This window comes from Salvelinus alpinus, chromosome 36 (genome assembly GCF_045679555.1).
Source record: "Salvelinus alpinus chromosome 36, SLU_Salpinus.1, whole genome shotgun sequence".
Taxonomy (NCBI): domain Eukaryota; kingdom Metazoa; phylum Chordata; class Actinopteri; order Salmoniformes; family Salmonidae; genus Salvelinus; species Salvelinus alpinus.
In genome coordinates, this window is record NC_092121.1 from 7,212,345 (window position 1) to 7,236,834 (window position 24,490).

Here is a 24,490-nt window from a genome sequence, read left to right on the forward strand (position 1 = left end):
TGCATGGCGTGATCATTTGTGTCTTTCCCCACTCTTCCTCTCTGGCCACCTCTTGTTTCTATCTACATCAGCAGCAGCACCAACACAGCATCTGCATCCCCAGCACTTCTTATATCCACACAGACTCTGCAGATATTTGTATCTTCATTAGAGTAATGTTAGGTCTCTTGTCAGCATTTTAAATGAGTCCTCTGTTCACATTTTCTCTCCAATTCCCTCTCCCTCTGGCAGGATAGAGTAGAGTACTCAATATAACACGGACCGAACATAGCAGTAAAGAATAGTCCTATCTATCATCTATCTATATCTATCTATCATCTATCTATATCTATCTATCATCTATCTATCTATCATCTACAAGTAACTGCCAAAATAATGGAAACACTTTAGTAAATGAAGGATACAAGGTTAATTAAAAGTAGGTGATTCCACATTGGTGTGGTTCCTCAGTTAATTAAGCAATTAACATCCCATCATGCTTAGCGTCACTGAATGGTTTATTGTGGTCTCTGAATGGTTTAATGAGCATGAAAACGATGTAAACCATATGCCATGGCCGTCTCAGTCACCACATCTCAACCCAATTGAACACTTATGGGAGGTTCTGGAGCGGCGCCTGAGACAGTGTTTCCCACCACCATCAACAAAATTCCAACTGATGGAATTTCTCGTGGAAGAATTGTGTCACATCCCTCCAATAGAGTTCCAGACACTTGTAGAATCTATACCAAGGTGCATTGAAGCTGTTCTGGCTCATGGTGGACCAATGCCCTATTAACACGATTTATGTTGGTGTTTCCTTTATTTTGGTAGTTACTTGTATCTATCTATCTATCTCTTGACCAACCATCCTCCCTCCCTCCCAACCTGCTGCAGTCAACCTGCAGTCTGAACAATAATCTGGTCCGGTCAGGGAGAGGATTGCTGGGTGATGGTAAAATAAGATTATACTTGATTGTTTGCTTGCGCTGAAATGTGCCTCTCCGATACAATACTTCCTTAGCAACCAATAGCAGACAGTTAAAACAAGTTAAAATAGATAACTGGGTACACAGAAAACCAATACTGGAGTAGAAATGAGCTGTGTCACATCTTCTTTGCCCTATGCACCAGCCGGGGCAATGGGGATGAGTGAGTGAGTGTCATATCTTTACGTAACACACCCATGAGTCAGAGAGGCAAGGAAGGGCTGGTTCTGAGGAGAGGAGAAATGTTGAAGGGGGATAAATTCAACAACAACTCAAAGACCACAAAGCATAAGTCACTGCAGCTTTGGATCAAACTTCTCACAGAGACCTTTGCTTCACTGGAATAATGTTCTAACAGACAAGCAGCGCAACATTCCCCAATGCCCCCTCCCCCTGTGCTGCTTGCATCCGATTAACAAGTGAACTGCAACAAGAAGAAAGAGAAAATGTGTATGTGTGTATGTGCGGTGTGCATGCATGCTTGCGCGTGTGTGTGGGTGGCGTGTGGACGGTGTCTCTTCCGGCATTATTCATTTCGACTTAGGGAAGTTTCCCAGCAGGTTATTTATACTGTATCGTCTGCCAATCGTTTCTCTTACATCTCCAGACAGAGAAAAACCCAAGAGATGTTTCTGTGTGTGTGTATGTGTGTGTGTGTGTGTGTGTGTGTGTGTGTGTGTGTGTGTGTGTGTGTGTGTGTGTGTGTGTGTGTGTGTGTGTGTGTGTGTGTGTGTGTGTGTGTGTGTGTGTGTGTGTGTGTGTGTGTGTGTGTGTGTGTGAGAGAGAGAGAGAGTGATAGTGTCCTGTTTCTGTGTGTGTTTGTGTGTTCTGTTTGTTCCCTTGTTTTTCATTTCGAGAGCTGTCCATAAACAACCCTTTGTCTCTCCCAGGGCTGCAATAGCGTTTGGTGCTCAGCACAGCTTTGACCTGGGAGTTGAACAGTTAGACAAACAGACATTGGAGAGGGATTCTTCTTGAGGTGGTGGGTTGGATGCCCATGATATATGGCAGAGAGAGAGGGGGGAAACAGTTAGAAAAAGGGAGAGGGAGGGAATGGGAGAGACGGAGAGAGAGAGAGAGAGAAAGAGAGAGAAATGAAAAGACAGCGAGATAGAGAAGGCGTTTCCTCTGAGGCAGCCCTTCTCGTAGCCTGGCTGACGCAGGACCCACGTTACTACACAGGGCGTAGAGAGGCTGGTGTTAGCTAAACGATCCCTCAGCTTTCTGGAGGTATTATCGTGAAGTTGCAGGGGATATAGGCATTGAATATGGCAGTTAAGCGACGAGTTCACACATATTTTGTACAGTTGCCAGGTCACCTAAGGTATTGTATGAAAAGGACTTAATACACATGTAAATGACAGCAAACAGTCATTATGAATTGGAGCCTTGTGGATTACTATGCATGAAGCCAACTGGCAGTACTGTAGGTTATTGTTGGCGTTACTTCAGATAGTAAGCTGCGGCCGTCTCAACTAAAATAGAGTTTAACGAGGGTTTCTCTCTGCCTGCGTCCCAAATGGCACCCTATTCTATCTATAGTGAACTGCTTTTGACCACGGCCCATATGCGCTAGAAAGGGAGTAGAGTGCTATTTGGGAAGAACAGCACAGAGGCTTGATTAGATGCGCTCTAATTGAGACGTGTTCTAGCACGGCGCGGGCGGGAAGGCTACGACCGACCATAGAAATAGAATCTAGGTTCTGTTACTACGACGCTAAGGCGTCTTTCCTCTGACTTAACATGCTCTGGACAAACGCCTGACGCGCTGCACCGCACCTTATGGTTACTACGTAGGGAGCGCTGCGCTGACAGGTGTGTCAAACCCAAACCGCCTCTCTACTTCAATTCCCAATCGTCATAGGCTCAGATGAGCAGCTGTAATCAAATGATTTGACACGGGGAGAAACACACACTCGACACAGACAAGCACCCGCGTGCACGCACACAACACTTCTATGCTCATTAACACGTACACAGGGACACTGGGTAGCTATCTCTCTTTCTGACTCACACGCTCTCTTGGACAAACTGTCTTCATCTCCTATTCCCTGAGAAACAGAGGCGTAAGCCTCCGCTAGCAGCAGACAGACGGACAGAGAGAGAGAGTGTGTACGTGTGTGTGTGCCGGTGTCGGTGTGTGTGTGTGTGCGTATGTGCATTCGCACGCACAGTGCAGGGAGCTGTGTCTGTGGTGGATCAACGGTGTGTCTGCCTACCCTGGTCCGTTCTTTTAGTTTCAGACAGAGGAGAGGACAACGCCCTCCTCTCTCTGCTAGCTCCTCTTCCTCCTGTCACCTCTATGGTGTCTCTGTGACTGATACTTCACCACAGCACCATCCATAACACCTACCTCCACATGATGTATGATCATCAATATCTCTGGCCTGAGGAGCAGGTTGGCTTTTATTGTCATAAATCTTGCCCTGGAAGCAGTTCTGCAGTGGTCACTAGCTAGCACAGCCAAAGTCATAAAATCTGTTTTTAAACCTAACCCTAAACTTAACCACACTGCTAATCTTAATTCCTTACCCTAACCTTAAATTACATTTATTTTTTTATTTTTTTACACATTTTTGTTTTCATACATTTAACCTTTCAGTGATACCCATCCCGGATCCGGGAGCATCCTCATCAAAAGAGCTGACTAGCATAGCCTAGCCTAACGCGACAGGGATATCATATAATATAATTTCATGAAATCACAAGTCCAATACAGCAAATGAAAGATAAACATCTTGTGAATCCAGCCAACATTTTCCGATTTTTTAAATGTTTTACAGTGAAAACACAATATGTATTTCTATTAGCTAACCACAATAGCCAAACACACAACGCCATGTTTTCACCATGTTTCCACCGCATAGGTAGCTTTCACAAAACCCAGAAATAGAGATAAAATGAATCACTAACCTTGAACAACTTCATCAGATGACAGTCTTATAACATAATGTTATACAATACATTTCTGTTTTGTTCGGAAATGTGCATATTTGAGGTATAAATCGTAGTTTTACATTGCAGCCACCATCACAAATAGCACCAAAGCAGCCAGAATAATTACAGAGAGCAACGTGAAATACATAAATACTCATCATAAAACATTTATGAAAAATACATGGTGTACAGCAAATGAAAGATAAACATATTGTGAATCCAGCCAATATTTCCGATTTTTTAAAGTGTTTTACAGCGAAAACACAATATATATTTCTATTAGCTCACCACAATAGCCAAACACACAACGCCATTTATTCACCGCCAAAATAGCTTTCACAAAACCCAGGAAAATAGATAAAATTAATCACTAACCTTTGGACAACTTCATCAGATGACAGTCTTATAACATCATGTTATACAATACATTTATGTTTTGTTCGAAAATGTGCATATTTAGAGCTGCAAATCGTGGTTATACATTGTGAATACGTAGCAACAATTCACCAAATTGTACGGAGATATTTTGGACAGTCATCTAATCTAACCAAAGAACTCATCATAAACTTTACTAAAAAATACATGTTGTACAGCAAATGAAAGATACACTGGTTCTTAATGCAACCGCTGTGTTAGATTTTTAAAAATAACTTTAGTACAACATACAGCATGCAGTATTGTGAGACAGCGCTCACATATTCTCCGCCTTGTTGGAGCCAACATTTACCACAAAAATACGAAATAACATAAATATTCTCCTACTTTTGTTGATCTTCCATCAGAATGTTGTGCAAGGAGTCCTAGGTCTAGAATAAATCGTTGTTTGGTTTTAGAATGTCCATTTCTTCTGTCGAATTAGCAACTTTGGCTAGCATTGTGGCGCGAACATGCCCATCAACTCTTGGCGCTTGGAAAGAAAAATTCCAAAATTCCCAATAAATGTCGAATAAACTGGTCAAACTCGGTTGAAAATCCTACTTTATGATGTTCTTCTCATATGTATCCAATAAAATGAGAGCCGGAGCAATTCGTAGTGTATACCGAACGCTTTTCAGAAGACAATGTGAGGTTCCCCTGCTCGCCGTCGAAAACTGACAAAAGACCGGACCTGCCACTCCAAAAGCTCTTATTCGGCCTCACATCAACCTTCTACTGCCTGTTGACATCTAGTGGAAGGCGTATGAAGTGCATACAGATCGATAAATAAAAGCCAGTTGAATAGGCAGGCCCTGACACTCAGCCTCATTTTCAGAATTTTCACTTCCTGTATGGAAGTTTGCTGCCAAATGAGTTCTGTTTTACTCACAGATATAATTCAAACAGTTTTAGAAACTTCAGAGTGTTTTCTATCCAATAGTAATAATAATATGCATATTGTATGATCTAGAACAGAGTACGAGGCCGTTTAATTTGGGCACGATTTTTTCCAAAGTGAAAACAGCGCCCCCCTATTAAGAAGAAGTTTTAAGATAATAGCCAATTTTGACTTTGCAGCTGGCCCATCTAGCAGAAAATGTTCAGTTCTGCCTCCAGGGCAAGATTCATAACAGTAAACGTCAACCTGCGCCTGAGGAGATCATCAGTCAGTTGAGGGACATGTATTTATTTAGGTAATCAATGCAAGTTGGAGAGACAGAGAGACAGGATACAGGAGTGATGGCTTTGACATGTGTTCGTTAATCAGTCATGCAGGAACAGCTGGGTCAATAGAGGTGATAAGGAGTGAATGATAGTCAACGTCATGTACAATACGTGGGGTAAGGATGCTGTGTGTATAATCCTATGTGTGTGTGTGTGTGTCAAATCAAATGTTATTTGTCAGATGCACCTTACAGTGAAATGCGTACTTACAAGCCCTTAACCAACAATGCAGGTTTAAGAAAATACCCCCCACAAAAAGTAAAAGTAACAAATAATTAAAGAGCAGCAGTGAAATAACAATAGCGGGGCTATATACAGGGGGTACTGGTACAGAGTCAATGTGCGGGGGCACCGGTTAGTTGAGGTAATTGAGGTAATATGTACATATATGTAGAGTTATTAAAGTGGCTATGCATAGATAATAACAGAGAGTAGCAGCAGAGTAAAAGATTTGATAAGCTGTTCAGGAGTCTTATGGCTTGGGGGTAGAAGCTGTTTAGAAGCTTCTTGGACCTAGACTTGGCGCTCCGGTACCGCTTGCCGTGTGGTAGCAGAGAACAGTCTATGACTTGGGTGGCTGGAGCCTTTGACAATTTTTAGGGCCTTCTTCTGACACCGCCTGGTAGCTTGACCCCAGTATGTGTGTGTGTGTGTGTGTGTGTGTGTGTGTGTGTGTGTGTGTGTGTGTGTGTGTGTGTGTGTGTGTGTGTGTGTGTGTGTGTGTGTGTGTGTGTGTGTGTGTGTGTGTGTGTGTGTGTGTGTGTGTGTGTGTGTGTGCATGTATACAGTAGGTGTGTGTGATATGTGTGTATGTTTACCATTTAAGCCCAACACTTGCACTGACAATGAGCCAGAGGTAGGCTGGTGTGATGACATCATCAATAGGCCCTCAACTAACCTGTACCCCCGCACACTGACTCGGCACCGGTGCCCCCTGTATATAGCCTCGTGATTGTTATTCTTATTGTTTTAGTCTACTTGGTAAATATTTTCTTAACTCTTCTTGAACTACACGGTTGGTTAAGGGCTTGTAAGTAAGCATTTCACGGTAAAGTCTACACTTGTTGTATTCGGCGCATGTGACAAATAACGTTTGATTTGATTTGATAAAGGTACTAAATCAGATAAGGAGCCAGGAGATTGGCTGCTGATAGCTGGTGATAAGTCTGCTGGGTAAACTGTCTCGGTCCTTTTCATCAGCCTTTCTCCCGCTGAACCAGGGAAATGTTATTTACACACATCCAAACCTCAACGTAAATCCTTCCCACTGGGCACACACTGGTTGAGTCAACGTTGTTTCCACGTCAATTCAACAAAATGACTTTGAAATGACTGAATTGACGTCCGTGCCCAGTGGGTTACGGCCAGCAACCTTAAATGAAACCCAACTAAATGGGATTTCACAAAGGATTATTTTCCATGTGAGTGCTAATGTCCTTTTGTGCTGTTGGTTTTTCATGAAATGGCGAGTCAACATCGCTTGTTTATGGAACTACATGTTCTATGGAAACGACTTGGCAATGGAAAATGACTTGTTCATCCTCTCGGGGAACAACTGGTACGTACACCTGTTATTGTGCCTGTTCAATCCCTGACGTGTTGATACCTGTTGTGAATGTTCCCCTGATGCTCTCCTCTCTCCCTCCCTGCAGCTCCAGCGTCTGAAGCGCTCCCTCTCCTTTAAGACCCTGATGCGCAGTAAGAGTGTAGAGAACTTCTTCCAGAGGTCCTGCAGTGACGCTCGTCTCCCCCCAGACTTCATCACCGACCCGCCGACCCCCTCCCCGCCCCCTGGCTCTCCCCTCGCCAGTGAACGCTCACCCTCCCTCTCTCCGTCACTCAGCCCCAACCCCTCCCTCTGCTCCCACTCCCCGTCTCTAAGCCCCTCCCCTTCGCTGTCTTCCAAGGCCCCGCCCCCACCCCACCTGACGCAGGTGACCCACTGCTTCCAGGAGCACGTGTTCCGCAAGCCCACCCACTGCCAGCTCTGCAAGCACCTGATCGTGGGTAAGGTGCCTACTTTACCCCCAGGCCTCTCGACACTACCAGCCTGCTTAGGCCTCAGTGTCTATGTAGGATTAGTTGCTTCATTCAGCATATTTATCCTGGTTGCTTGATCTTGTATTTCTAGCTGGTCAGTGTTATTACTTTATTAGGTCCCTGCCGCTATCCATTATACTAGAATCCACTTGACTATTAAGTGAACAGATTTCAAAGGCAGCACCTGACTAGGTACCTAATGACTGGAATAATTTGTTGAAATTACTCACATCATTTAATTCCTATTCAATAGCAATAACAATGTAATATTGATAACAGTGAAGCAAACATGAGGTGGACTATAATTGGAATGTATGCAGGAGAATAGCAGAGGTGCCACAGAAAAGGTATTACACTCCGCTCGTGTGTGTGTTCTTGGTTTTCGGACATAAAGCATACGGTATGATTGGATTGAGAAGCTGAGGGCAAGTCTAGTTAAGTGTGTTCACGTGCCCTTGATTTGATGTGCTGCTGCGTGTGTAGAGGTCCCTTAACATTCTCATACTCTTTTCCTCTTTGCTAAATCTACTTCCTGTCGCCATGATTGATTGCAGAAGATGTCTTACTCTTTGTTTTTGCTTGTGTTTTGCTTACATCGTCGTTTTTCTCTTCACCGCACCAGCTGATCCAGCTGTCCTGTAGACCGCCTCATCGCTCCCGGTCTCTTCTCTCTCTCTCTCCCAGTCTCTTCTCTCTCTCTCTCCCAGTCTCTTCTCTCTCTCTCTCCCAGTCTCTTCTCTCTCTCTCTCCCGGTCTCTTCTCTCTCTCTCTCCCAGTCTCTTCTCTCTCTCTCTCCCAGTCTCTTCTCTCTCTCTCTGCCAGTCTCTTCTCTCTCTCTCTCCCAGTCTCTTCTCTCTCTCTCTCCCAGTCTCTTCTCTCTCTCTCTCCCAGTCTCTTCTCTCTCTCTCTCCCAGTCTCTTATCTCTCTCTCTCCCAGTCTCTTATCTCTCTCTCTCCCAGTCTCTTCTCTCTCTATCTCCCAGTCTCTTCTCTCTCTCTCTCCCAGTCTCTTCTCTCTCTCTCTCCCAGTCTCTTCTCTCTCTCTCTGCCGGTCTCTTCTCTCTCTCTCTCTCTCCCAGTCTCTTCTCTCTCTCTCTCTCTCCCAGTCTCTTCTCTCTCTCTCTCCCAGTCTCTTCTCTCTTTCTCTCCCAGTCTCTTCTCTCTCTCCCGGCCTCTTCTCTCTCTCTCTCCCAGTCTCTTCTCTCTCTCTCTCCCGGTCTCTTCTCTCTCTCTCCCAGTCTCTTCTCTCTCTCTCCCAGTCTCTTCTCTCTCTCTCTCTCTCTCCCAGTCTCTTCTCTCTCTCTCTCCCAGTCTCTTCTCTCTCTCCCGGTCTCTTCTCTCTCTCTCTCCCGGTCTCTTCTCTCTCTCTCTCCCAGTCTCTTCTCTCTCTCTCTCTCCCGGTCTCTTCTCTCTCTCTCTCCCGGTCTCTTCTCTCTCTCTCCCGGTCTCTTCTCTCTCTCTCCCAGTCTCTTCTCTCTCTCCCAGTCTCTTCTCTCTCTCTCTCCCGGTCTCTTCTCTCTCTCTCTCTCTCCCGGTCTCTTCTCTCTCTCTCTCCCGGTCTCTTCTCTCTCTCTCTCCCAGTCTCTTCTCTCTCTCTCTCCCGGTCTCTTCTCTCTCTCTCCCAGTCTCTTCTCTCTCTCTCCCAGTCTCTTCTCTCTCTCTCTCTCTCTCCCAGTCTCTTCTCTCTCTCTCTCCCAGTCTCTTATCTCTCTCCCGGTCTCTTCTCTCTCTCTCTCCCGGTCTCTTCTCTCTCTCTCTCCCGGTCTCTTCTCTCTCTCTCCCGGTCTCTTCTCTCTCTCTCCCAGTCTCTTCTCTCTCTCCCAGTCTCTTCTCTCTCTCTCTCCCGGTCTCTTCTCTCTCTCTCTCCCGGTCTCTTCTCTCTCTCTCTCCCGGTCTCTTCTCTCTCTCTCTCCCGGTCTCTTCTCTCTCTCTCTCCTCTAGTCTCTTCTCTCTCATCTCTCTCCCAGTCTCTTCTCTCTCTCTCTCCCGGTCTCTCCTCTCTCTCTCTCCCGGTCTCTTCTCTCTCTCTCTCCCGGTCTCTTCTCTCTCTCTCTCCCATTCTCTTCTCTCTCTCTCTCCCATTCTCTTCTCTCTCTCTCTCCCGGTCTCTTCTCTCTCATCTCTCTCCCAGTCTCTCCTCTCTCTCTCTCCCGGTCTCTTCTCTCTCATCTCTCTCCCAGTCTCTCCTCTCTCTCTCTCTCCCGGTCTCTTCTCTCTCTCTCTCCCGGTCTCTTCTCTCTCTCTCTCCCATTCTCTTCTCTCTCTCTCTCCCGGTCTCTTCTCTCTCTCCCTCTCCCAGTCTCTCCTCTCTCTCTCCTAGTCTCTCCTCTCTCATCTCTCTCCCAGTCTCTCCTCTCTCTCTCCTAGTCTCTCCTCTCTCATCTCTCTCCCAGTCTCTCCTCTCTCTCTCCTAGTCTCTCCTCTCTCATCTATCTCCCAGTCTCTCCTCCCTCTCCCAGTTTGTAACAGAACAGAACTGAGCTTGAGCAAATAGAAGATTCAGTTCAGTTCATGTATTTTTTGGTTTGTGTTTCCACGTCTTTGTCATGGATTGGTAATCATAGGGCTCTAGACTAAATCCTTCTTAACAATATTTTTGGCACGGTGAATAAGTAAACCTTGAAATAAATTGTTTGGATGAGTCAAAACAATGCAGCTGAATGACATAGGGATTATCTTGTCACTCTCCAGCATATCAAAGAAAAACAAAACTAATTATGTCAAGAAAACGGACAAAGAACATTTCTCCACTCTAACTAGGCTTGTTCCTAAGACAATGCTTGATGAGAATTGGTGTGACTAAAAACCAAATTGAACCCAAATGCCTCCAGCTGGTTGTCAGTCTCTCCATGTCTTGCTTAGTTCAGCAGGCAGTGCCAGCACAATAGAAGTAGGGCAGTGCTTGATCAACCCTCTCAGGATGACTGAGATGAGATTTACATCAAACAGGAACCTGCTCTGATCACATGCCAACCGTATTTATTACTACATTCTGTCTCTCTCTCCCTCAACTCCCCCTTTCTCTCTTTTTGCTCTCTCTCTCTCACCCCCCCCTCTCTCTTAACCCCTCCTCTCTCTCCCCCTCTCTCTCTCTCTCCTCTCTCTCTTAACCCCTCTCCTCTCTCCCCCTCTCTCTCTCTCTCTCCTCTCTCTCTTAACCCCTCCTCTCTCTCTCCTCTCTCTCTTAACCCCTCTCCTCTCTCCCCCTCTCTCTCTCTCTCTCCTCTCTCTCTTAACCCCTCCTCTCTCTCTCCTTTCTCTCTTAACCCCTCTCCTCTCTCTCTCTCTCTCCTCTCTGTCTGTCTCTCTCTCTGTCTGTCTGTCTGTAGGTAACTCTAAACAGGGTCTTCGGTGTAAAACCTGTAAGATGGGGGCTCACCTGTGGTGCACCTCAGAATTGTCCCAGCAGCCCTGCAATGGAAAGGTATGTCCCCTGCCCTGATCTACAGATCTGGACACACACACACTCCCCCTGCAACCCCTGCAGTACTGGCCCCAAGGCTGAATAAGTGCTTCTCAAGGTCCTGTCCATGTATGCAGTGAAAAAGTGCTAACCATATGGGCACACATATGGAATGGGCAGTGAGTATGCAGCAGTGTTTTGTGGGTGGGTGAGCGTGCGTATGCATTTGTGTACAGCTGTGCGTGCATAGATACTGCTGATGCTGTTGAAACCGGCCCGTTAACCAGTGGTCAGAGTGGTCCCTCTGGTAGAAGGCAGAAGCTCCCCTGTCGGAACTCTGTCTAAATATTCCCTGTCTGTTTCAAACCACACACGATCTCTGGATCCCTTCAAGGGCGCCAGATAGATGCCATTGGCATGCAGGGGAAGTCAGGTCCCTGAACAACGTCGTTTGAGATTCCCCGAGAAACTCAGGAGCTGTTGGATGTAGGAAAAAATACTGTACAGAGAGAGAGGGAGGGAGGGAGGGAGGGAGGGAGGGAGGGAGGGAGGGAGGGAGGGAGAGGGAGAGGGGGAGGGAATGGAAGGAGGGAATGGAAGGAGGCGGGAAGAGAGTGATAGGATTATCTACGATGAGCCAGAATATCTTTGGAAGGAACAAAGGAACACCACTCATCCCTGTATTATAACAGTGCTGATAGCTCATCTCAATGTCGGCGCACATGGAAATCAATATCTCCATTGAAACAGTCCCCGTGCCTAATTCAGTGTGAAATTGTTTGTGTGTTCTGTGTGCAGTTGTGAAAGTGTAGGTAGGCTATGTGCTTGTGTGAGCGTTTCATTATGTGTGTGTGCGTGTGCGCGCGCATGGTTGCGCGTGTCGAGACCCCGGCAGCAGGTTTAATTGATTTACAATTAAGCCAGAGAAAACACAGTGACGTTAGCAATCTTACTTCTCGCAAGATACTCATGTATTGACTTTTGGCAACTGTTGGTCAAACGGTTGCTGCTAAGTCCACCCTGTCTCGTCCTCTCTCTCTACTTCAGTTACTGTAATGTAATTCTATAAATGAGCTGAATAAAAAACCCAGAACTACAGGCTATAAAACTGAATGTAAACAGAAAATCCATATTATTCTCCCTCCTCTGTGTGTGTTAGTCTGGGGTCGCGGCCTTCAAGCGTAACTTCAGCTCTCCCATGCTGGTCAACGAACAGCTGGCTGTCGTCAAGGAGGTGCAGCCCACCCAAGGTGAACATGCCCAGTAAAGAAAGTGTGTGTGTGTGTGTGTGTGTGTGTGTGTGTGTGTGTGTGTGTGTGTGTGTGTGTGTGTGTGTGTGTGTGTGTGTGTGTGTGTGTGTGTGTGTGTGTGTGTGTGTGTGTGTGTGTGTGTGTGTGTGTGTGTGTGTGTATTTGTGTATCTGCAGCCATGTGTGGGGTGTCGTGCATGAAGACATGTGTGTATTCTCCACGTGTCCATCTGCATGTGTGTGTCGTATCCCAGCCATGCGAGGAAGTGGACGTGATTCATGTCTTTCAACCTATAGAATAGATCCTTGTGAACAAGGGTCAGCTCTCATTCCACCTGCTGTCCTTTCCTTCTTCCCTGTTTCCTTCCTCCTTCCATCCATCAGTGTTCCGTTAACCTGCCCCCTCCCTCCCACCACCATAACCCCAGGTCTGTCGCTTTGACCTCTGGGCTTGTGTTCCAAAATGGGACCCTATCCCCTTGGCCCTGTCAAAAGTAGTGCACTATAAAGGGAATAGGGTGCTGTTTGGGACTCACCTTGGGTCTGAGCCAGGGCAGGCTGGGATTATCGCCTGTTATTACACACATCAGGTAATACAGAACAGCCCATCTCGCTGCCATTACAGTGACTGTTGAGCAGGGAAATGACTGGTTTAAATTGATGGAGCTCTACCTGGAATAGAGAACCAGTCCCAACTGATTCTCACTCTGACTGAAACTCTGAGAGCACATCAACTCAATACAGCTTCTACCACTAATGCTTGACTTTCATCTCACACAACACTGAAACAACAATGTACTTCCTGAAAACACAATGTGCAAACTTGTACAGAGGCTTGGACTTCACTGGTGCCCTCTGTCAGATGTTCAGCAGGTCACCGTCTGTCTGGGACTGTGTCACTACAGCTATATCTAGAGCGCTGGGCTGGGCCTCCCTTAATGGTAGTTATGATGGCAGTTATACATGATCCCAATCTGTGATGCTGCTTCGACAAGGTTGTGTGTGTGTGGGTGCGCGCATGTGTGTGTGTCTTCTTGCACGTGTGCGTGTCTGTGTGTCCCTGTAAAGGTTTAAATATCCGTGTGTGTTTTCAGGGGCAGGCCGGGGGCGTGGGGTGGATCCTATTTACGCAGCCCTGCGCTACGGGACGTCCCTGGCACAGATGAGCCGCTCCAGTTTTGGTAGCGTGTCCGAGTCGCCCACGCACAGCCAGGTATGACGTCGCCACCTGTACCATGGGGACACGCAGCCTGTTAATTAGTTGTTAATTAGTGACTCCATAGATGGTGTCTTCACCTTCGTGTGACCCTGTATTGAATCTTCACATGTTCCATCATCTGCATGTGAGCCTGTTTCTCTTGTCCTGTTGTGTTTCTGTACAACAGGAAGGCTGTTAAAAAAAGAAATACAAAATGAACCCTTATTTTACCAGGTCTGAGTCGTAGAGATATACTGTCGCTAAGAATGCCAGTTTAAGTGAGGGAGAATTGCTGGGATTACTGGTTGGCAGGAAAAGTTTATGACATAGAAAACTACAGAAACACATTGAGTGTCTCGATGTGTCCCGAGTTTGTCCTCTCTCACTCTGTTCCATCTTTTCCTCTATGATTTGTTGTCTTAAATCCCTCTTTTTCCATTTATTTTCTCTGTTTCTCAGGGTGAAGGAGGGGAAGGAGGAGAGGAGGGGGAGCAGAGGCAGTACAGCATGGAGGAGGAGATGCCACAGGAGACAGGGGGTAAGAACACGAGTGTGTGTGTGTGTGTGTGTGTGTGTGTGTGTGTGTGTGTGTGTGTGTGTGTGTGTGTGTGTGTGTGTGTGTGTGTGTGTGTGTGTGTATCTTGAGTATGTACACCCTTGCTTGCTGTCTGACCTGATCGTTCAGGCTGAGTGACCCATCTCCTTGTCTGTCAGATCTGCCTCAGTGTGAAAACGAGAAGGCTGAACCAGAGGATGGGGGCAGCGAGCAGCTCCAGGAGCCTGTAGAGGAAACCAGCGTGAAGGTACACACACACACACACACAGTCCTTCTCCTGCTAGATGACCTTGTGTTCAGAGACACTATATTTAACGAAAACGTTTTCCGTCTGTATTCCTTCTCCCTGTCTGTGTCCATCCAGGTTCCCAAGCGTATTGAGGTTCACTCGATCCACACGTATGTAGCGCTCTACAAGTTCTTGCCTCAGGAGCACAACGACCTCGGACTGGAGTGAGTGATTGAATTGGGCCTGTTTGTGTGGGTTTGTTGTGTGCCTATATGTGTGTCCGTCCCGGTATTTTACTGACATCTGTAGAAGGCACAATGTGAAGGAACCCTTAATTATCAAACACAACGACAATTGCCGCCCACACATACACACAGTCCGCTTTTGGGGGGGGGGGGGCTGAATGATAAAGACACCGAAAATGAATTAGAGATGAAAGGATGAGGAGAAATATGGAGGGACTAGATGGAGAGAACAGCTTGAAACAGACACAGACACAGAGGGAGAGGAAAAAACAGGGGGGCGGGCGAAGGGGGAGACAAAAGAGAAGCAAACAATGCCAGCAGAACAGAGAGAGAGTAGACGGGAGTGAGAGGAAGAGGAGGAGGAAGGAAAGATAGAAGAGTATAAAGGTCAGGATGGGAGAGAATAGAGCTGTGGGAACAGGTAATAAAGAGGTGCATCGCCATGGGGATGGCTCACAGCCACCTGGTGTCTCACGGGGGTGTGTGTGTGTGTGTGTGTGTGTGTGTGTGTGTGTGTGTGTGTGTGTGTGTGTGTGTGTGTGTGTGTGTGTGTGTGTGTGTGTGTGTGTGTGTGTGTGTGTGTGTGTGTGTGTGTGACAGGCCAGGACGATCAAATAGGGCAGCAGGGAGAGCAGAGCAGACACCCAAGGGACTCCATAGAGAGAATTTGTGTAATGGGGACAGTACAGTAGCTCTGTGTATATAGGACAGTACAGTACACCAGCTCTGTATATAGGACAGTGGATACTGGATAGTCTGTGTACATAAGTCTGATTCATGTTTATGTGTTTTTAAGCGCGTGCATAGGGCTGTGACGGTCCTGGAATTTTGGATGATGGTAATTGGCCGGCCAAATGACCGCGGTCACTGTAATAACTGTTCAAGCCTTTCCTTTCCTCTGCTCCGCTCCTGACTACATGTGCTGCCATAGAAATATAATTCATAGAATGGGCGTCCCCATTCAAGTCAATGATGGCATAATGGGTGGAAGTAAAAGCAGGATGTAAAAGCAGGAAGTGTACCCATCAATATGTGCTGTGCTTTGTTGATTCAACTCAACTGACATTACAAAAAAGACATTATATTGCATGAGCCACATCAGTCAACATCATTTGAATGAACATTCTATGTTACCATGGAAGTTATTCTGTCACAGTATCAAACAGCCTCGGCAACTGAAGACTCGTTTGCTACAACACCTTGCTTGTTTCAGCAAGGAGAAACAAAGTCTCATTGGGTTGTTAAGAGTCCGTGTCACCGCAGATATGGACTCAACCGCATCACTGCCCGGCCGCCCCGTCGTCAGTCAGCTGTTCGCTCCACAAGAAAATAAATCATCATAACAATGTTTTTTCTTTAAGCGGTTATTTTATTTTCATGTCGGCCTTCATCCATAACTGTCTGTTACGCACTTGTACGGTCGTTGTGCCAGATCTATGTTGTACATGCATGTCTGCGTCTGTTTTTTCTGTTGGGGGGGGGGGGGGGGTCTGTGAGTTGTGAGCTATTGTGTATGTGTAAATTGTGTGCATGTGTTTGCACATGTACGTGCGTGTAGGCACAGGTACGTGCGTGCGTGCGTCTGTGAGTGAGAAAGACAGAGTCCCTGTTTGTCAGACACCGTGCTTGCCACTGATTGGTGCTATTACATCAGTTACGCATCCAATGATTGTTGCTCTTCTCAACGTCATTATTGTGTGTAGGAATCAAAGTCAACTGTTCCTTACCTACATTTTAGTCATTTAGCAGACGCTCTTATCCACAGCAATTAGGGTTAAGTGCCTTGATCAAGGGTACATCAACAGATTTTTCACCTAGTCGGCTCGGGGAATCGAACCAACGACCTATCGATGTATGGGCCGACGCGCTTAACCGCTAGGATACCAGCCGCCACCTCTGAGTCATGGGAGGGTAGCATGCTGTGTGCAAAGATACACCACCGAGTGCAGTACTCACTCAGTCTATAGTCCCTATACTCTGTGGTCACGTTTGTTTGAAATCATGGACACACTCTCCCTGTATGGTTCTCTTCACTTTTTTTCAATGCTGTCTTTCATGTACTCTCCCTCCCTGCTTTTCCTCTCCCCTCTTCCCTCCTTCCCCCCCACCCCCCTTCCCTTATCCTCCTCTCTGTCTTTCGTTCTCTCTCTCAGGCCTGGTGATCGGGTGCTGGTCACTGATGATTCTAATGAAGAGTGGTGGAAGGTGGGTAATGAATAATCTACACCACTGTAAATGTGTGTGTGTGTGTGTGTGTGTGTGTGTGTGTGTGTGTGTGTGTGTGTGTGTGTGTGTGTGTGTGTGTGTGTGTGTGTGTGTGTGTGTGTGTGTGTGTGTGTGTGTGTGTGTGTGTGTGTGTGTGTGTGTGTGTGTGTGTGCGTTAGTTTGTGAGTATGAACTAAATCACCTGCCATATTGTTGGCCTCTCCTAAACATCCAGGCAGTCAGAAATAGAAACATAATTTCCTCAGAAAATCACTTCAAGAGGGAAACATAATGAATTTAACTAGTGTTGCGACCTGAAAGAGCTTTTCATTGACTCGGTAATGAGTATTTATTTGAATGTATGTCATATTTACTCTACGTGTCATCTGTGTGACAGGGAAAGAGTGGAGACAAGGTGGGCTTCTTCCCTGCTAACTTCGTTCAGAGGGTGCGCCCAGGGGAGAGGGTGTGGAGGGTCACCCAGCCTGTCCCTGCCAGCCGAGGGATGGGCCACATGCCAGTGAAGGAGGATCAGGTGAGACACTCATTTTGTCTCGTCTTTCTTCCTTTGCCCTGTAGTTGTGCCAAAACGATCTATTTCTTGTCTGCTTCCACTGCCTTTCTATTTGAACCTTCCTAAACACCCTTCTCTCTCTCTCTCTCTCTCCCCCCCCTCTCTCTCTCCCTCTCTGTCAGATCTGTGTGGGGAAGAGTGAGGACAGTGAGGGTTTCCTGAAGCTGAGCAGTGGAAAGAAGAGAGGACTGGTCCCTGCTAAATCCATTGAGGAGATCTAACCTCTGTCTCAACACCAGCCCCCCGTCTCTCTCTCTCTCGTACCAGCACCCTGTAACCTCCCCACACACCCCTTTAAGGCCTGAGGAGGACCAGCCAGTCCGGGGGTCCTCCAACACCACCATCGTGAGGCCCACCACCCTACTAAACTGAGTGGGGAGCGGTGACAGTTCAGCTTGTGAATTCCAGGTGATGTGGAGGATGCCCCAGCCTTGTCCTTGCTGACCTTGTCTCCTCCACCCCAATGTAGCTGACAACCCAGACTTGAAAGGGTTGGCTTCCCTTCCACAGTGGTTTGGCCTAGGTGTTGTGGAGGACTATCTAAGCCCCCAATGCCCCATGTTTTCCTGCTGTAACGTACCTTTGTCTATTAGTGAACTGGGTTTGTCTGTAGTCCACACCACAGGGGTAAGAGTTTGAGGACTGAAGGACTGGCTGCTGTGGACTCCAGTAACTTCCCTCAGGAAGGAAGGAACTTTGAGACTATTTTCTGTCTGATGAGTCTGGTCTCTCTGTGTGTGATTTGACCAGTTCTTTTTCACTGTCCTCGATGGCTGGATATCAAGAGGCTGAAGAATGCAGGATTAAGGCCGTCTCACACTATACAGTCCAAACGTGGCGTGCCGTTTCGCGCATATATAATGACTCAAATGTGTGCCGTTTTGGTGTCCGACAGGTTTTTTTGTCTGTTCGCTCACAACATTTTTTTATTGGGGCAAGTTGAAGTTCGGTAGCCGACGTCTACGCCCTTTCGTCTAATTGGTCAACTGTAGTGTTTTCAAATGAAGGTCTTTAAGGGAGTATGAGAGCACAGTCGTGCGCGCACACCTAGCCGAGTTCTGCTAGGAGCAAACAGAACCTAGTATTAGTGTACGTTACCTTATTAATCAGAAGTTCTGCTAGGAGCAAACAGAACCTAGTATTAGTGTATGTTACCTTATTAAGCAGGAGTTCTGCTAGGAGCAAACAGAACCTAGTATTAGTGTATGTTACTTTATTAATCAGGAGTTCTGCTAGGAGCAAACAGAACCTAGTATTAGTGTATGTTACCTTATTAAGCAGGAGTTCTGCTAGGAGCAAACAGAACCTAGTATTAGTGTATGTTACTTTATTAATCAGGAGTTCTGCTAGGAGCAAACAGAACCTAGTATTAGTGTATGTTACTTTATTAATCAGGAGTTCTGCTAGGAGCAAACAGAACCTAGTATTAGTGTATGTTACTTTATTAATCAGGAGTTCTGCTAGGAGCAAACAGAACCTAGTATTAGTGTACGTGACCTTAATCAGGAGGATGTACTTGTGTTGTGTGTGGGGGTAATGTTCCTGGACACTGCATGGAAGAAAACATTTGTTCTTTCTCTGACGAACGAGAACAAGCGTCACACTCCTGATGGCATCATCACAGATGGACGCCTACTATGATCACAGTAATTCATTTAAGGAGGTGACCGTGAAGGAGATAGTTGCATGCTGAAGGATGTACTTGTTTCAATGTCGGTGTCAGTGAGATGTTCAAGATACTGGCGATGGTTGTAGGTGTAGGTGCTTGCGTTTTCTCTCACCCTTTCCTTTGGTCCACTTCTCTCTGTCTCACTATCTCTCCTTCCCTCTTCCATCTTTCTCAGCTATCACATTGGTCCCTTGGCTGGGATTTGACTTCAGCTTAATTTAGACTGGCACAGAACTTAACTGCTCCGCAAGGACGGATGTACGGGCAGGTGGGTGGGTGACACTGGGCAGAGTACACCCTGGTCAGACCAGACAGCCAGCAGAGGACAGGACAAACTAGGTCCATTTCGACGCACACTCTCTCAGATCCTGACTCACTGACATTTGACCTCGCACTTGGCAGGTTCCAGAAGGTCATGGGTGTAAGCCCCGTCAATCTATTGTACAGGTCAATCAATCGCACACTTCAGAAAATGTGTTTCTCTGTGTCCTATTTATGAAGAATACAAGAGATGAAATTAGATTGGGGCGGTGAATACTTTCATAAATACTTCAATGTTTTTTGTTCTCTCTCTCAGTAGTGTTTGAATAGCGTAGACCGTAGAAAGCATCTATGAATAGAGACATTGTTAAAAAAAGAAACAAATGGAGCAACAACACTTTTTTTTTTTACTGCTCTAAATTTGTTTCAATTTTCTGGCCAATTTAGCAGACGGGCACTGAGGAGCCGTGGAAGACTTGGGAAGTGTTTTCGTGTCTTTCGGCTCGTCTGTTTGGTTCACCGCTGGTAAACAAACAACAGCCAAGAGCCCAGTCGGCTGGAAAACCACAAGATGAACAGACCTTGTAAGTGTGACAACCTGGACATGGTCCCGCTGGTCTGAGGGACAGGGAGCGAGGGATATGGAGGGATGTAGACTAAAGGGGTTGACCCAGGTGTTGTACCATCATGAATCAATGTGTCTGTATGCAGGTTTCTTTGTCTATGGCTGACCAATTCAACATTGATCAAATGTCAGTCTCTCTCTCTCTCCATTCCCCACTCGCTTTCCCTGTCTCTGACACTATTGGGCATTTTTGCTGCTAGTGGGAAGGGTAGCTGGACTACTGTATTGTACATGTAGATGTAAGCATGTTTAATGATAGGATAATGGGTTGGATTTCAATGTTTCCATAATGTACTGACTATTTATTGATTTAGACTGATATCTATCTACTTGCTGAGTTGCAGCACGTAGCTGTTACACTGTTGGCATTAACGACCGATAACATGTCCCCTCCCGCTTCCTGTAGTATAAGAATACAGTATATACAGTAAGTCATCTGAAGTGTAAAAGAAGTACGATGATGAACATATTGGGTGCGTTCGTAAATTCAATCTGGAGTGCCGGAGTGCGCTCTGGGTCGTTCGTAAATTCAGATTGTCCGTTGGTGAAGTCAGAGAGTTTCGCTCTCGGAGCATTCAGAGCTCACGCTGGACGCTCCGGCCGACGAGGAGGTTTGACCACACAACGACAGTCAAGCACCCAAGCTAACTGGCTAACGTTGGCTAACTTGCTAGCTACTTCCAGACACAAATGAGAGAACACCTCACTCTGACCATTTTGCTCGCCCTAGCAGAGCTGGTTAGGCTGTTTTCATGTTATCCAGAGCGTTGGTGACTGTAACTGTGCTGCCGGCAACAATTTAATTACGCTTTCTTTGCGGGACGTTTACTGACGCCGGCCATATTCAACGGGTGTTGCGTGTTCGTAAATTCATCAGTTATGCTCTGGCACACTCAGACGAGAGTGCTCTGAAATCAGTGTAGATAGGCAGAGCGAATTTACGAACGCACCCATTATTTCATGTTTTGTTCCTCACGTTGTGCATGATAGTATGACCATATTTGGATCTATATCCTCTGTGTGTGTGGATGGATGAAGTTTCACAGACTGTGATGAATATTGTTTTTTCCATCCATTGGGTCCATGTGTTCCTATGTATAGCAAGGACTTCTCTGGTCCTCACAGTCCCAGACCAGGAGCTAACAAGACCACAGTATAGTCACAGGGTGTATAGCTGGGTTAATTGTTTGTTAGCTTATTCTCTACCGAATTTTCACATAAGATGTACATTTCTGTAAACTTAGAGTCTGTCACCCTTTGTGGACCCTGTTTGATTCACTCTTCATGTAGCATTTCTGTGTACAGGCCCCTGGCCTTGTTTCCCAGTTGCGATGTTACTTAAGCATTACGACGATTTTACCAGATGCGTCGTTATTTACGAACCAACTTTTTAAAGAGATACTGCTGTTTCAGTATGATATGTTGGATAAAGGAATAAAGACAGACTCCAATGTCAAGTTCAATAGCCTTGTTCTGCATTGTACAAATCCCTACGCGTGGAGTCCGGGGAACAGTCCGGCTAGTCGAATACCTATCAACTAGACTCCGTAACATCATCCTTTTCAATAGAAAGTGCCATTATTAACAGTCAAGTCATAACAATTGAAAAAGCATGACATTTTCTTTTTACTTCAGTTGTCATCTTCCTTTTTAAATTTTTTAAATGTTTTTAATTAACAGACGACAAGTTAACAGTCTCTTGCTTACAGAGTAAGCCTAACATTCCACTCATGAGGCCACTAGGTCATTTGACTGCATGAAAGAGCTACTGAGACAACAAAAGAATATGCAACATGAAAATATTGTCCAATTTACATTGTGTAATTTATTGATATCTCTAACTATCCCCAGAGATAGGCTATCCAAAGTCAAACCAGCTTTGCCCCGATTAGCTGAAGATAATTGGCTAAATAATTTGGCTAAATATTCCCACCTGCGAACACACAAGACACCCACATTAAACCACACCCCAAAACCAACTCACGTTTGAATTCAGTCATGGCCGCTAGCATTTGCGAATGAACCAAATCCAGAACAAGGCCAAATTAGGAAGTGCAGTCACCCTTTCAAAGTGTTTCCCAAACAAGCATGTAGAGAGGCGTAACGTTCGCGTCATCAGACCATGTGTCGATACTGGTTGCAGCACTCTCCAATCAGCTTTCTCCATTCAAATCTGACTTTAACATTAGAATTAGAATTATCCCACAATCCTGACGACGGATCACTTCCTATGAGATATTACCACCTGCAGTGTGGCTGCAAATAGGCTATTGAGTTGGCTTACTATGCCCAATAAAAATGCACTAAATCACAGAGTGGGCCCATCATTGCGCAAGTGTTGTCACACATCATGAAACACATTGAGGCAAAAAATTCCAGATAGTAGCCTAGTAGCTAAATAGGACTAAATAGGAGTTGATTGGACATGAAATGCATTTCAATATGATTAAATAAATAGGACATGTAGCCTATGTGTCTTTTAAAGCAGTCGTCTCAGTTCTTATTTGAAACATAATTGTATCCTTGACTTGTTTGTAACAAATAGTTTGTTTTAACTTTGTATTTGTAGTCAACTTCGTTTTGAAGTTATCAGCAGTCCCAGTCAGACAGATAGAATCAAGATGTTTAGGCTGTGTTTAGCAGAGATCTGTGAATAAAGTGACGCAGAAGGGCACTTTGGGCACGAGGTGTCTGCAAAGGTTTTTAAGAGCCACGTTACTAACGAAGGCTCTGGGAAAACACCTCGGCTACTAAAGACACATCGTTTAGAACGTTCTAACGATGATCTGTCAAGAGGAAGGCTCTGGGAAACAAGGCTCTGCACAGTAAGTGTATGTTTTAGTGTGTGTGCGGGATATAGCCTTAGTTAATATCACTGGAAGAACACATGCCTCAATAAAAAAATCATCTTTAACCCTGAATGAAACTCTGGTGTTGTGTGAGTAACTGTCTCTGCTCTCATTCTCCCTCGTCTAGCCACTTTACTCTTAAATACCAGCGTCATGTCCTCTTTGCTCTCTCTCCATCGTTCTCACTCACTTCCGCTCGACGGATGTAGAATCTTAATTTGAGCCAGTTCACTACAGCAGGAAAATAATCCCGCAGCAACAGGAAGTGTGATTTATTATGTGAATTATAATAAATGGACATTGTTAAATGTTTTGATATATGTTTTTCACAAGGGAAAATCAAGTCTGACATTTTTTGGTGGAAATTACTTCTATAACTACCAGTGACTGCAATCCGGCTTTTCTCTAGTGTGTGTGCCTTAGTGTGTGTGTGTGTTTTCTCCTATTCTCTCAGCCTCCACACTGTTACATTAGAGAGGGTGCGTGCGTGCGTGCGTGCATGCGTGTGTGTGGGCACCCTCGCTGGCAGAGGTGTGTTACAGCAGCAGGGTATTTTGGTGTCCTCTTGTCTGCCTGTAGTAGACGGGGGCATGCTGAGTGAAACAGTACTTAATGGCACCCACCCACACACACACAGTCACAAACGCAAATATAGGGACTAAATATTTTGATGCTTATGCAAGGAACACAAATCGTAAGGGGTTGTGATGTCGTTTCCTAGTTTACAACGAGGCTGCTGAAAGGCAGAGATCTGACAAGCCAGAGAGAGAGAAGTGGAGGTAAAGATAGATATAGAGAGAGGAAGAGAGTGGGGGGGGGGGGGGGAGAGTGGAAATAGACTGAGGGAGAGAGGTGCCAGAGGAAGCTCCATTTCAGAGTGAAAGGTAACACTTTATTTGGATAGTCCATCTGTAGATGCTCTACAGATTATCAGTAACATTTCAACTAACCCTAACCTTCGCCCTTATCCTAACCCTAACCTTAACCCTTACCCTAACCTTTATTCTAACCGTAACCTTAGCAAGCAGTTGCTTATCAACAGATAGTTTGTTGATAGTATGAGATTCCAGACAATCTAAATAAAGTGTGAACGAGTGAAAATAAATGAGTCACAAGCTCCATATTATGTCACTGACTGTCAAACATCCCCTGGTTTTTGGGAGTCCTGATGGTTTCATGTTCGTTCATAACTTACAAACCAAAATGAATGAATGGCATGTATGCAGGACACATCTCCCGAGGGTAATAAACAGGCTGTGCGCTGTACCAATTTATCTTCGGATTTCTGTGAGCGGGATAGGGCAAAGCTAGCCTGGGAACCCTACCAAGCTAGATAGAAGGCTGCATGGAAGGCTAGCTGAAGAAAGTTCGCTGCCCTGTACTGAGTGTACAAAACATTAAGAATTGAGTTGAGTTTTTTTTGCCTCAGAACAGCCTGTCGAGCCTTCCAGTGGGATGCTGGCCCATGTTGACTCCGATGCTTCCCACAGTTGTGTCAAGTTGGCTGGATGTCCTTTGGGTGGTGGATCGTTCTTGATACACAGGGGAAACTGTTGAGCGTGACAAACCCACTACCATACTCCGTTCAAAGGCACTTAAATCTTTTGTCTTGCCCATTCACCCTCTGAATGGCACACATACACAATCCATGTCTCAATGCTTAAAAATCCTTCTTTAACCTGTCTCCTCCCATTCATCTACACTGATTGAAGTGGATTTAACAAGTGACATTAATAATCAATCAATGAACTGTATTTATAAAGCCCTTTTTACATCAGCCGATGTCACAAAGTAGGCCGTCATTGTAAATAAGAATTTGTTCTTAACTGACTTGCCTAGTT

At 45.7% G+C, this 24,490-nt stretch overlaps 1 protein-coding gene across 1 annotated transcript in view; it reads left to right on the top strand.

Moving 5' to 3' along the window:
• LOC139565007 (SH3 and cysteine-rich domain-containing protein 2-like) overlaps positions 1-21,945 on the top strand; it is a 34,642-nt gene extending 12,697 nt beyond the window's left edge. The window contains exons 3-12 of the mRNA XM_071384994.1: positions 7,199-7,553; positions 10,916-11,010; positions 12,149-12,239; positions 13,333-13,451; positions 13,896-13,974; positions 14,151-14,239; positions 14,357-14,445; positions 16,620-16,671; positions 17,069-17,206; positions 17,368-21,945. Coding sequence (XP_071241095.1) covers positions 7,199-7,553; positions 10,916-11,010; positions 12,149-12,239; positions 13,333-13,451; positions 13,896-13,974; positions 14,151-14,239; positions 14,357-14,445; positions 16,620-16,671; positions 17,069-17,206; positions 17,368-17,466 — 1,206 coding nt within the window. The 3' untranslated portion in view covers positions 17,467-21,945. The remainder of the gene's footprint in view (positions 1-7,198; positions 7,554-10,915; positions 11,011-12,148; positions 12,240-13,332; positions 13,452-13,895; positions 13,975-14,150; positions 14,240-14,356; positions 14,446-16,619; positions 16,672-17,068; positions 17,207-17,367) is intronic.
• The last annotated feature ends 2,545 nt before the right edge of the window (positions 21,946-24,490 follow it).